Source organism: Lygodium microphyllum, chromosome 13 (genome assembly GCF_053477565.2).
Source record: "Lygodium microphyllum isolate KBCC chromosome 13, Lygodium_microphyllum_v1.1.10, whole genome shotgun sequence".
NCBI lineage: Eukaryota > Viridiplantae > Streptophyta > Polypodiopsida > Schizaeales > Lygodiaceae > Lygodium > Lygodium microphyllum.
The window spans coordinates 17,507,237-17,520,988 of NC_141147.1; the positions used below are offsets into that span (position 1 = coordinate 17,507,237).

General features: G+C 41.6%; 1 protein-coding gene across 4 annotated transcripts in view; it reads left to right on the forward strand.

The window, feature by feature from the left end:
• Nucleotides 1-13,468, forward strand: part of FIE (Transducin/WD40 repeat-like superfamily protein) — a 65,536-nt gene extending 52,068 nt beyond the window's left edge. For 2 of the 4 annotated variants that reach the window (XM_087690820.1, XM_087690821.1), the window contains 6 exons: nt 8,612-8,683; nt 8,789-8,851; nt 8,990-9,086; nt 12,530-12,593; nt 12,704-12,763; nt 12,858-13,468. In XM_087690820.1, coding sequence (XP_087546946.1) covers nt 8,612-8,683; nt 8,789-8,851; nt 8,990-9,086; nt 12,530-12,593; nt 12,704-12,763; nt 12,858-12,915 — 414 coding nt within the window. In that variant the 3' untranslated portion in view covers nt 12,916-13,468. Of the gene's footprint in view, nt 1-8,611; nt 8,684-8,788; nt 8,852-8,989; nt 9,087-9,464; nt 9,534-12,529; nt 12,594-12,703; nt 12,764-12,857 lie in introns of those variants that run through there. The other 2 variants (XR_015692831.1, XR_015692832.1) reach the window with 2 other exon arrangements.
• Nucleotides 13,469-13,752: the final 284 nt, after the last annotated feature.

Sequence of the window (13,752 nt, forward strand, 5' to 3'; positions counted from 1 at the left end):
TTGCTAGGATCAAGGGTCTCCTTCATTGGCAGTTACATCTTATTCAGTATGTTGAACTGGGAGGATTTGGTACACTCATGACTGATGAGTGTTGTGGAAGAAGACTATGTGGAGGATGTCTTTGTGGGCACAAGGGGGTTTTATGAGGTCTTGCTCCGATCCCCTCATCAACGTGAGGTTCTTGTAAGTAAGCTACCATTGTCTTATGACTGCAAACTAGTGCGAGTTCTCCTAGGCGGCCCATGGCAGACTTCACAAAATTATTAAAGCAAGAATGCCGAGTTTGGGTGTGTCATGTATTGGCCTCTTCTGCTTGATCCCATGTAGAGGATTGGCAAAGTGTTGGTACCTCCTAGTACTCTAGCCATGAATAGAAACAGAATGTGCATGCTTTGGAGCACCTCTTGCAAGCGCCCCACTTGGCTATGGGTCAATTCCCCTAGTATGCATACTTTGCATTTCCATCTTAAATGGGGAGCTTTTGCAGGACATTGCTTCAATTGCAAAAAATTGGGTCACTTAATGGCAGAATGTACCAAAGCCAAAGAGGGCATAACATAGACAAATGAGGTTCTTGCTATCCAATAGGATGGTATTGCTATGCATATAGATGCCCAGCCCATGGAGGGAAATTTGGGCAAAGGCAAACAAGTGCTTTCACCCCTCACTAATGATGTTCATGGGTGGCAAGAGGTATAGTTGAGAAAAGGAGAAAAGTCAAACAATGTTCAGAATATTGGATCTTTGGAGGACACATAGAATGCCCTGCGTACCTATGCATGCTGTAAGGATAGTCCTTTGTCCCAAGGTGTTGCTGGTGCATCTGCGAGCATCAATGAAACCTCTAATTCTAAGGGTCGATAGGAGTCATTATGTGTGCCCCCTAAGCATGTGGCCTTTGACAAGTGTGGTAAGGTCATTACTCCATGGGACCACAGATACCCGCACATTAGCACAATGGATGTGGATCAGCCCTTGACTTCAAAAGCACGTGGTAATGGGGCAAATGCCTTTATTATGCTAGCAGATTTTCTAGATGAGGATGTCCTTGCTGTTTTGGCTAATAAAGCTGTAGAGAGGTAGCTACAACCCCACCCTTGATCTCCTATCTCATCATGAAAATCACCACATGGAATGTTCAAGGTATTTGTTCATGTAGCAGGCAACATGCTATGTGGCAAGCCTTACACTCTAATGCTTGGGATGTTTTGTGTGTGATGGAGCATAAGAGTCACAAAGAAACAAGAAAAATCCTACACTATCATGGCTTCAAGCTTTTTTATGCTAGGGTTTCAACAGGAGCCAATTTCGGTGTGTTGTTGATTGTTAGAGACAAATTTCAACTGGTAGTGATCAATAGAGATGTATTGGGCAGATTTATAGTTATGGAAATCACATATGAAGGGGAAGTGTTATGGCTGGTGGGTCTCTATGCTCCTACTGATGTTCCTGATTGTCACAACTTATGGCGCTGGTTGAGAGCATGCCGCTCCCTTGGAAGGCTTGGATTTATCAGGGTAGATTTTAATATGGGTGTGGACCCATCACATTTAACTTCAAGACATGGACTCATGGATGGCCTGGAATGCCAAGTTTGGAACGCCTTTGCTTCAGTAGTTTTGAAACAGTATCTCTAGTCTTGGTTGTCTCCCCTAGATCATGGCTACACTTTCCATTCAGTGCAACACCTGGAAACTTGGAGTTGCTTGGATGGCCTCTACATTATGCATGATGATTCCTTTTTACTAGAGGTTTTGGAAATCGGGGTATTGCAGGGTTATGTTTTCTTAGATCACTTACCCGTGGTATTTGAGATGCATATGCGTCTGGTGGGTCCTTTTCGAGCCCTTTTAAGCAAGCTTCCATTGCGTTTCAACTCGTCCTTCTGCCATGGGATATTTGATGGCTCTATGCAGCAGTTGCTACATCAATTTTAATTGGACCTTCCATCTCGAGGGGCAGTTTCCTGCGATCAATTGATATGCAATGTGCAAATGGTTGTCAAGCAATATGGAATATATCATGCCACCCTACATAGGCAATGATTGCAAACTGCCAAGCAACTCGTTGATACACTGTGTTTTGACGGATTCATCACAAGATCCCCTTTTTCTTTCCATCTCCATGAGATTGACACAACTTGTTGATACTTTTCAAAAGAGATCATACCAGTAGGCCAAACTTGCTGCCCTATCAAAGGATTTGTAGGATAATAATTGTCACTGGAGTTTTATCGTGGTCTTCATGCATCCCTCGCTAGGGAGAATGTGGTTTGCTTGAGCACCTTCGACGGTGAAATGATTACAGATTTTCCAGGAATTGTGCAGATGTATAGAACCTATTTCATGGACTTTCTTTGATCGCAATCCTCTGTTTCTCATGCAATCAGTGTGGCCCATTCATTATTTTGTGATCTAGTTAAAGATCAAGTTACATAAGATGTTGCCAATACTTTGGATATGGACATTACACAAGATGAGATCATGGATGTCCTCTTGTATTTGCCTAAAGACAAGAGCCCAGGGTGGGATGGTATCATCAATGAGTTTTTTGAGACCTATGCCACTCACGTGGTTGCACCTTTGATAGACTTATACTAGCAGATTTGGACAATTGGACATAAGCCACCCTCTTGGAAGGAGGGTCTACTTAAATTAATCCCTAAAGTGCCATCCCCCTCAATGTTGAAGCATTGGCGACCAATCTCCTTGATGGGCTCTGTGTATAAGATCTTTACCAAAGTCCTAGCTAATAGACTGCATGAATATCTTTTGGGCATTATTTACCCTGCCCAATATGGATTTATCAAAGGGCACAATATTCTGCACAACATCTTGAATGTCCAAATGGGAATAGACTATGCTTGATACACGAAGCAGGAAATGGTGCTGGTGCAATTGGACTTGGAAAAAGCCTTCAATCATTTGGAACGGTTGTCTTGGGTCAATTGATGCAAGGCATGGGTTTTGCTTATCAATACTATCAGCACGGATTCCTCGTCAAGGGTTTTGCTCAATGGTGGTGTCACAACACCCTTTAACCTTCGTCGATTAGTTAGGCAGGGCTGCCTGCTGAGTCCTTTGTTCTTTGCCTTGGCCACTCATCCCATTTTGATGATGCTATCTTGGCTAGCAGCTAATGGTGATGTGGTTGGACTCTCTCCCTCTTCCCAAGAACAGTTGGTGGGTCAAGCCTTGGCGGGCGACACCTTCATGTTTCTTAAGGCTCATCCCGATAACATACAAACAACGATGGCTACATGGGACTTATTCGCCCTTGCCTCAGGATTACTCAATAATGTATCTAAGTGGCCCTTATTAGTTTCACTAAGAGTGATCTCTAGGCCTTGTGATGGCAAGGCGAGGTGGTGCTTAAAGGCTCTATTTTTAGACACTTGGCTATCCTTTGGGAGTGCAGGTTTTGCCTAAAGGGCTAATAGATTGGATTTTCTTGGGCATTATGGATAAGTTTTGTGTATTGGAAATCACAAGCTTGGCCTTTCCACATAAGATTAAAAATAGTGTAGACAATCATGATATAGATGATTTCATATTACCTTTCCTTGCTCCCTTGGCCAAAGTCTTATTTACAGCAAATCACTTAACCCATCCAGTTTTTGCTACGGAAAAAAGATTCTACTCAGATGGGTATCTGTTGGATCTCTTGGCACCATGTTTGCACTCCCAAAAGGATGGGTGGTGGGGCTGTTGTGGATTTGGAGACACATATGATTACTCTTCATCTGTCGTATCCATCTAAAGTCTTCTATACTGTTGAATCATTTGATCCATTCTTGGAGATCGGTCCTTGTTAAATCTTCTTGGCACCCACCTTCGGATCGGGAAGTGGGTAACTCCTTGATAGCAAAAATGTTGGTGGTTTCAAAGTTGCTCTCTTTGTAGTGATGGTTGTAGTGATGGTCCAGCATAGAGATCGAGAGAGTCAGTCGTAACGCGCAGTGAGAGATAGAGAGAGTAGAGAGTGAGCACGTTTATAGGTACAATGACTATATGTGTAAGTACAAGTGCTAAGGGTGTGTTCACACCCGAGCACATATAAAGACACGAGGCCTTTATTTCCAACAATCTCCCACCTAAAGGCAATGTGCTTTAAGAGGAGAAAAGAATCAGCTAAGTCTAGGTATGTACAAAGTTGAAATACATATATCTATCCAACTCCCATCATCTGTCGGCAATGAGCAAACCGCTCTGTTGGAAGACCCTTCGTGAGAAGGTTTGTAGGATTATCATTTGTATGCACTTTGACAAGCTCAATGCTCTTGTTGTCAAGTACATCTCTAATGAAGTGGTACTTCACATGTATGTGCTTTGTCTTTGCATGAAAGACACGATTCCGTGCTAGCATGATAGCACTCTGACTATCACAATGGAGAATATGTAACTTTGTGATGCCAAGCTCTTCCACCAGACGTGAAAGCCATAAAGCCTCCTTGCATGCCTTAGTGGCAGCCACATACTCTGCCTCTGTAGTAGACATTGCAACACACTTTTGTAGCTTGGAGATCCAAGAGACTGCTCCTCCTGTGAAAGTAAACACATATCCAGAAGTGGACTTTTTGCAATCCGCATGACCAGCATAGTCTACATCCGTAAAGCCAACAACAGATGCCTTCTGCTTTCCAAAGTAGATGCACAACTTCTTTGTGCCTTTGAGGTATCTCATTATACCTTTCACTGCATCCCAATGGTTCTTGCCAGGGGTTGCCATGTATCTGCTAACCACTCCCACTACAAAGGCAATGTCAGGACGTGTAGCAATCATAGCATACATCAAATTGCCAACAACTGAAGCATATGGTATCTTGGCCATTTCAGCCTTCTCATCATCAGATGTAGGGCTGTCCTCTGCACTAAGTTTCACATATGGAGGCAATGGAACCCCAATTGTTTTCCCCCCCTCCATATTGAAACGCTGCAAAACCTTGGAGATATAATCCTGTTGAGATAGATAGAGTAAGCTTGTCGACATATCTCCGAGTATTCGCATGCCAAGAATGTTGCATCACCAAGATCCTTCATGTCAAAGCTGCCATGAAGACTTTGCTTCAATGAATCCAAGGCATGAGTATCCTTGGCAGCAATCAGTATGTCATCAACATACAAAACCAAGATAATCAGGCTGCCATCTGCTGTCTTCTTAGTGTACAAGCAGTGATCCACTTGACTTCTATGAAAGCCTTGGGACTGCATGAATGTATCACACTTATGATACCATTCTCTTGGTGCTTGTTTCAGCCCATACAAACTCCTTTTGAGTTTACATACCATCTTTTCTTTCCCTTGTTCAACAAACCCTTCAGGCTGCTGCATATATATATTCTCTTACATATCACCATGTAAAAATGCAATCTTTATATCCATCTGTATAAGCTCCATATCCTCAACTGCAACCAATCCCAAAATGGTTCTCAATGTAGTCATCTTGACTACAGGAGAGAAAATCTCATCAAAGTCAATTCCCCCTTTGCAACCAATCTTGCTTTGTACTTTGGTGAGGAACCAGTAGTGACCTTCATCTTGTAAATCCATTTGCATGGAGGTGTTTTCTGCCCCTTAGGCAACTACACCAAGTCCCAAGTGAAACCGGCCATGCCACAAAGAAACACTTGGCTGCTCGGTCACGGCAACAACATGGTCATGCACACTAGATACATGAAGTGAATACAAAGTATTACTCTGGCAACCTCTGGCAATCACTCTTGATCCCTTATAGATCTTCCATTTTCAATCACCAATGGTGGTATGAAAACCATCATCATCTAGCTGCCCTGTGCTAATCAAGCTCTTCTTGCGCTAAGATACATGCCGTACATGCTGAAGCGTAAAGACAGAGCCATGCTGAAACTGAAATTGCACACTTCCAATACCTGCAATCTCACATGCATAGTTGTCCCCAAGATGGACAACACCATGTCGACCCTCTGTATAGGTAGAGAACCACTCACGATGAGGGGTGATATAAAAGGAAGCACCTGAATCGAGAATCTAGGTATGCATGTCATCATCTGTATCTGCAAGTAAAGCATGTGCACCAAAGTGTGAAGAGACAAAGAGTACGTCACTCCCACCATCACTGTCATGAGTGAATACATTCATCTCTTCAAGTTTTACACTGCTCTTCTTAGACTGTCTGTCCTTTTCTTCCTTGCTATCATCTGTCTTCTTGCCTTTTCCTTTCTCTTTCTTCCATTTGTAGCAATCACATTTAAAGTGACCCTTCTTGCCACAATGATTACATTCTACATCTTTGCCACGTGATTTACTACGCCCCTTGCTATCATATTTGCCCTTTTGTTGTGATCTGTCCCTAGTATGCAAAGCACTGGAATACTTATTGGATGCATTGTTCTGCCGATTGATCTCTTCCATAAGTAGAGCACTCTCTACATCAGCATACAAAAGGATCACATTAGAATTGCTCATAGCAGTCCTGAATGTATCCCAACTCTTTGGTAGAGTGCAAAGCAAGAAAGTAGCCTTAAATTCCTCATCAATCATGAATTTCAAGGCAACCAGCTGGCTGACTGAAAACGGAGTTAAACTCACTCATGTGAGTAGACATTGCTGTACCCTCTTTCATATGCAGATCCTTAAGCTTTTTCAGCCAATACACTTTGCTTGCAGCACTCTTTTGTGCATACAGTTCTCCCAGTCTAGTCCATACGGCATATGCAGAATCCAAACCTTCAATGTTGAACAACAAGGCATCAGAAATCGATAGCTCTATGGTTGGGCGTGCAAGCTTATTTAACTCATCCCAATCGTCCTAACAACTATGCTACTATCAGCCATTTGGTTACGAGTGGTTGGGCTACCGATGCTTCCAAAGGACTGGGTCTTTGAATATCCCAAGTTTGTGGACCCCGTGCAAGCGGATATGAAAGTGCTAAATCCTTTCTTGTGCTTTTGGGGTTGTTGGCATATTTGGACAAAGAGGAATGTATTCATCTTTGAGGCTTCATCAAGTGTGCAGAGTCATATAGCCCACTTGAAAGGGCTTCTTCATTGGCAGCTAGACTTGATTGAGTTAACATATATTCTCCCTAGATAGGATTTGCTTCCTTTGCACATTGCAGTTTCTTTTGCCCCCCTTTAGTCACTGTGCTTCCTTTGTACCTTCACTGTGATGTCTCTGATTTTATGCATGATGGCCTAGAGCCTTCCTTTATCTTGTAATCTTGTACTTTTTTTTGTAGTTAATCAATTACCTTTTGAGAGAGAGAGAGAGAGAGAGAGAGAGAGGTCATATTAATGTCGTCGGGAGGCCAAAATTGGCCTATAGGGCTAACCAAATACATTAATTGTTACAATCCACTTCAGGCATCTTGCCATATAGGCAAATGGAAAACAAAAAAAGGGATAAAATGGTAGTATTGTACTCTTATGACTCTCATAATAGTGTTACTTTGCAAACATCATTACATGTGTTTAGAAGATAGCTATCGTAGTTTATAGATTCATTTCTTGGGAGTGGGGTACGGAAGTCCCTAATGATTGCTTTTCCTCCTCTGTAAATTGCCACTTGCTGTTCTTCATTGCCTCTCTGACTTTCGCCAATTTTGCTAGTTGATTATTTAGTTGCAGTGAAGTCAGCTCGTCTGCTATCCATACCTTTGTCCCTTGGAGAGACTTTGTTTGCTTCATAACAGCTCTGAGAGAGAGAGAGAGAGAGAGAGAGAGAGAGAGAGAGAGAGTGTGTGTGTGAACGTCTATAAAATGCCAAAATGACCTATGAGACCATCCATAAGTCACAAGTGTCTGTAAAATGATGTAACTGTTTGGGAAATAAACAGTGAGCAAAAAGAAACCTTTTTGCTGATAGTATAATCCTAGCTGGTACTATCATAACTGATGGGGGTATCCAACAATCCAAACACTATATGAAGATAAAAAATACATGATGTGGGCCCAAGAAGGCCATGAGGGTACATATCATTTCAAGAAATCCTCATCGGTTGCTGTTGCATAGCCTCGATCTCATCCCATGTAGAAAAGAACCTATTGGGATCCTTGTTTCAGGATCCACCCAAATTTCTAAAGGAGTAGCCCTAGCAGCCCCTATCAGGAACCATCTTATCTCTCAGTCTGTCAATATGGTTGATTCCTGTGCACACTGTGCTTGGGATCCGGTTCCCTCTGGACCAGCTTCTGGATGATGCTTCCTCTTCTTCATGGTCCTTCAGAGATGGTCATGGATATGCAGACTGCTATCTCCCCAACCTGGTGCAATGATCAACTATGAAGCTATTGCTGTGGGTTGGTTACTTCTCTCCTTTGCATGTTCTTGTGATAATTTAAAGTCGGATGTACCTCATCTGGATAAGCCAACCATGTGGTTGGATCTTACCATTCCTTAATGTCAGTTTTGCAAACCATTCCTGTTGCTTACCTCTTCAGAGCTGTGCTTTGAAAGACGGATACTAATGTTTTTTTCATAGCACCATGCTGAATCAGAGTATATTCTTTTACAAGATTGATTGCATGTAAACTTTTGAGGATGGCATGGGTATGTAAGGTCCGTTCTTGACATAGATGAATTTGTAGTATCAAATGAGTAATTCAGAGTGGTTATGAGCATCAATTATTTGCAGATATTCACAGCCAATGTTCATTCAAATTATGTGGATTGTACTCGCTGGCTTGGAGATTTCATTCTGTCTAAGGTGGGAATATCTACACAAGGTTAAATAAGGACAAAGCTTGGAAGATGTATGGGTTCTTTTAACTCTCAAAATTTTCATACTTCCACACTAACTTACTAAACACAGAGTGTCGATAATGAGATTGTTTTATGGGAGCCACTGATGAAAGAACATGGTGGTAGCAATGATGTAAGTAGCACATTTGATCGTTTTCTTTGATGGAACTAGACTAAAGCACTGTGTAGTACCTAATTGCTGCTGAGTTTTCCTTTTTCTAAAGAAATCCGCTCTCTCAGTTTGTGCTGTTGTATTGAATTTGTCATTCAGGGCGCTGTGGATGTTTTACAAAAGTACCCTGTCCCAGAGTGTGACATTTGGTTCATAAAATTTTCATGTGATTTTCATTGCAATTCATTGGCAATTGGTAAGTACATTCCTGATATTTTACTGGTTCTCATTTGTTGGAGACGTATTGAAGGGATTGATAATGAATGGTTAATACCAGATAAGATTTTTCATCTGATTACGCCCTTTTCAATGTGGTCCAAATTGCATTATCAACCAGAATTTAAGTGAGAGAGAGAGAGAACATTTCATGTCTAAGGAATCTGTTTTAATACTCGGCAAATGTATTTTCATGAATCTGATCTCTTCAGCCATATTAAATATGGGTAGAGATAGTTAACCTTCGGCCATATTACATGTGGGCAGCAATAGTCAACTCGTAATGTACCCTATTCCACTCTCAGTGATCTGATCCATCTGATCCATGACACTTAGCCACAATGTCAACTGAGTGCAGATGGCTAACTTGGTTAAACCTGAGCAAGAATTCCAGCCTGACGTCAGTCTTAAGGAGCCTGAGTTTACGGTTAGTAGATGCCCTATTCCAGATGTAACACATAAGACCCAGTTGTAATGTGCAACAGAGGTACAAGTAAACTCATTACAAGTTATTTGTGTCTTGTTAATCTGAAGATGTTGATACAGGTTGCCTTTGTTGGCTTGCCATATGGATAGCTCTAATGGTGGTTTTCCTACACCTTTTTGTTAGTGGGAAAATAACAAAAGCTGATACAGATACTCTTTTATTTCATTGTCAAAAAATTTCATGTAAGGAAGTGATACTATGAGAGTTCATTAGTTAACACCCCAATCTGTCATTTCAATTGTCACTTTTATCTCTCTCTCTCATGTTGGTGTCTTTCCTACTATGAAGATACGGGTCCTCTTCTTCTATCCTTGTCTTTTCCACAAGGGATTGGGTCTCATACTTGGATGTTATGGTGCTTCCTGAAAAGAGGTGCCCAGGACTCTACCTCTTGGAGATTTGAAGACACTGAGATTCAATGACCTGGTGTGAAGTAGCGCCATATGTAGGTGCATGATAAGAGAGAATGGACATTGGCAGACTTCTTCACAGCTATAGCACCACCATCACAGACTTGACTGCTATAATTGGCTCCATCCAATAGAGGACTGTCCAGGGTGAATACAGATAAAGCTACAAAGCTTTAGATGCACAATTTTACGACACACAGCTTTGGCTCAATGATGCAAAAGCAAACTGGTACTTTCCTAGCATGTCTTTGCACAATATGGATCAAGGATAGTTATTCTTGTACAGATCAAATAAGGGCAGATAAATTTAGTAATTGATAGCTCGAGAAGATGTGGGTCTTGTCATGTACCTTTGATTGTTGTTGCCCTTGTGTTGTTGATTTGCTAACATATGTAGCAACTTTTTATGTAACTGTTTATAGGTTTTGTGTCCTCACTAGGGCCTTCATCATTCACATCAAAACTAAAGCAGCTCTTGCATAGGTGCACAATCTAGCATTGCTTAGTGTTTCTAGAGAAGACACAAATAACCACCTACAAATCATGTGCGCTCACTTTTGTACCCAGTACCACTTGTATGCCACTCTGGTTGTAGTAGATGCCTCACGATAGTGGGTGCCTATATATAGAGGGCTCAGCATGGACACACATACATAGTTCATTGTACGATTGCTTTGCATGTGTGATGGAGAGGAGACTTGCGCACATTCCATGTAGCAAATTGTTGTGTGAGTTGTGTCTTATTGATCCTTGCCAGTGGGCTCCTTACTTGGTATCATTGTGTTAGTTGATTTATTATGTTGTGTTCTTTTGCCTTTGTTCTCTTGTGCTATTTTGATAGAGTCTTGGTCATTGATAATCTCTGCTTTTATGTTGCTCCATATGGCTTGGATGTTGGCTTGATAAGACATTGGCTTTTGTATATCCATTGTGTACCTTGTATATTTGTATGGTCTATTGATCATCCATATTGTAGATGCTCTTTGGCCTTCCTCACCGTATCCTGTGTGAAGAAGGTGGAGGTGGTAGGGTGAAGCGCGAGAGGGTTGGAATTGGTGGCTTGTGTGGTACAACATATAACCTCTTTGTATAGGAGTGCTAGATTTCTGGGTCTCCTATGGGTGCGGGTTGGCATGGCTCTCGTAATTTGCACCATGTGGTGACTACATCCCTACTCATTAACAAATGATAGAAATCTCAATGTGGCATCTTCTCATATGATTGCCTCTTGAAGTTATGGTGAGCGAGGGTCCTCATTGGTCTACGGGCCTCCCTCTATGTGAAGATGACCGAATGTATGCTAAAAAGTAAAGGGCTGTCACATAAGTTTTGGCCTGAGGGCCTACTGTGCCAATCATGTACATGATAGGGCTTCGACAAAGGCACTTAAGATGATCACCCCTTTTCAGGCATGGGATGATTAGAAACCAAAGTTTGATTACTTTCGGCTGTTTGGATGCATAGCATATGCTCATGTGCCTAAAGAGCTTTGTGGGAAGCTCGATGACGAGGCACTTAAATGTGTTTTTGTTGGATATAGTTTAGAGGGCAAAGGCTATCGTTTGCATGATCCTTGCACTCGAAAGGTTTTTGTCAGCAGAGATGTAATTTTTGCTGGAAATGGGATCTGTGCTTGCTATAAATGCAGAAACAGATGCATTACAGCATGCTGAACCTACCCCACTTGCCCAAAATCAGCCTCCAGCTGATCTAGTTTCCACTTTGGTAGTGGATGACACAGTTGTGCAAAAAAGGGCTGCTATATACACAGCCAAAACAGTCCCAAGATGGCTTTAGTGCTAGAAATGCATTTACAGCATTGGGCTCCTTTGCCTCAACGTACATGCTTTAGTGCTAGAAGAGGGGCCCAAGATGATCCAAAACATCTTGCATTGAGCCAAAACATCTTGCATTGGGCTCCTTTGCCTCAACGCACATGCTTTAGTGCTAGAAATGCAAGAGGGGCATTTTGTTTTTACAGGCCATCTTATTAATGATGAGGAAGCATATGCTTTTGCTAGTACTCTTTTGGATGAAGATGAGCTTACGTGATGCACAACTAGATGTGCATTGGGTGCAAGCCATGAGTTATGCGATGCGCTCTATTGAGTAGAATAACACTTGAGTCTTGTTGACTTGCCTTCTTGTAAAAGGGTCATTGGCACACATTGGGTTTACAAGCTAAAAAGGAAATTTGATGGGTCTATTGACAGATACAAGGCAAGGCTGGTTGCAAAGTGATGTCCATTGGAGACAGATCTCGGTTGTATCCACGAGTCGGAGCTGAGATGATGCTGACAATAAAAGGGTAGCAGGCTGGAAACCAAAACACAGCAGTCTTTGACATTGTTGTGTACTGCATAAGTACAGACTGTCAGCTTTATGCATAAACAGAAAGTTTTACATGGTTTTTGTGCCTGAGTAGGGGAAAGATTTTAAATCGTATGATGTCAGTATCATTCATTATTTCTTTTCGGCAGTGACTATTTTTTCAAACCATACTTTTGCTTATCCATTTCTACGCAGGAAACAGGGAAGGAAAAGTATATGTTTGGGAGCTGCAAACAAGCCCTCCTAGCTTAATTGCTAAGTATGCTATCTACTATCTATCCGAGTTTTGTTTTTCTGTTTCGGGAGAGCTTGTTTGATTTTCTTAATTTTTGTCAAAATTCAAGTGGTTTGAATATGATTACACTGCAGACTTTCGTATTCTCAGTGCAAATCACCAGTTAGGCAAACTGCGATGTCCTATGATGGAAGGTAACAGGACTTCCAGACCTGGAATTGACTGGGGGACATCATCAACTTGTTTTTTTTCCTCTCGATAAGTTTATCTGCTGTGTTTTTGATGCAGCACTATACTTTGCTCATGTGAAGATGGAAGCATTTGGAGATGGGATGCCGTGCCTTGAGAATCAACCTCACTGCACAAGCATCTGTACAAAAAGTGTTAGGTGGTAGGTTCTTCAAATGTACACTAGAATGACCTTCTGGCAGTGACTTGAGTACCACTTCAGACTGATAAGTGGGACCTTACATAGCCGCTTCCAACTGATAATATATGAAAGTGAGAGAGAGTGGATGGCTGTCTTGTTGGCACCGAATGAGTAGTGTACTTGAAGCCCCAGTAAGTTAGAAGATAGCTTCAGTTTTATCATCCATACGATCAAATGTGATGCTGGATAACTTCATTGGCCTTTTGGCCTTGGAAAACATTAACACTTTTTTTGTTCGGCAAGTAGACACGTGTGTTTATTGCATCTCGAAATGTGTCTACCCCTAAACCACAACCATTTGCTACTTCCTTTGATGGGGCCTTTCTCCATATAGAAGTATGCCTACTACTCCTAGGATGGCAAAGGCCCTTAGGATTTTTGCCTCTAAATAGAGGTTCTAATGCCCTTTTTCAGCACCCTTTGATTGTAAGGGAACATATATGCAATCATTTGTAGTAATTCATTTTCATTTCGACTCCTATGCATTGCCATTAGAATCTCATTTAATTTTGACAATGTAATTCATAAGAACAAATACTGTGATAAATTGTTTTCAAATGAAAAGTGACATCTTTAATTGTTAATGGCCAAAACTTCATATCCTTCATGCATTAACTATTCTCTTGCAATATATTAATGGTCAAGGCTTATTTTTAATGTCTCCACTTACCCCAATTTGGATCTTGTTCTTCTTGCTTTTGTAAGTTCGACTTTGTTTTTCCTTTGGGAAAAGGCAGTCGAGTTTGCCCTATG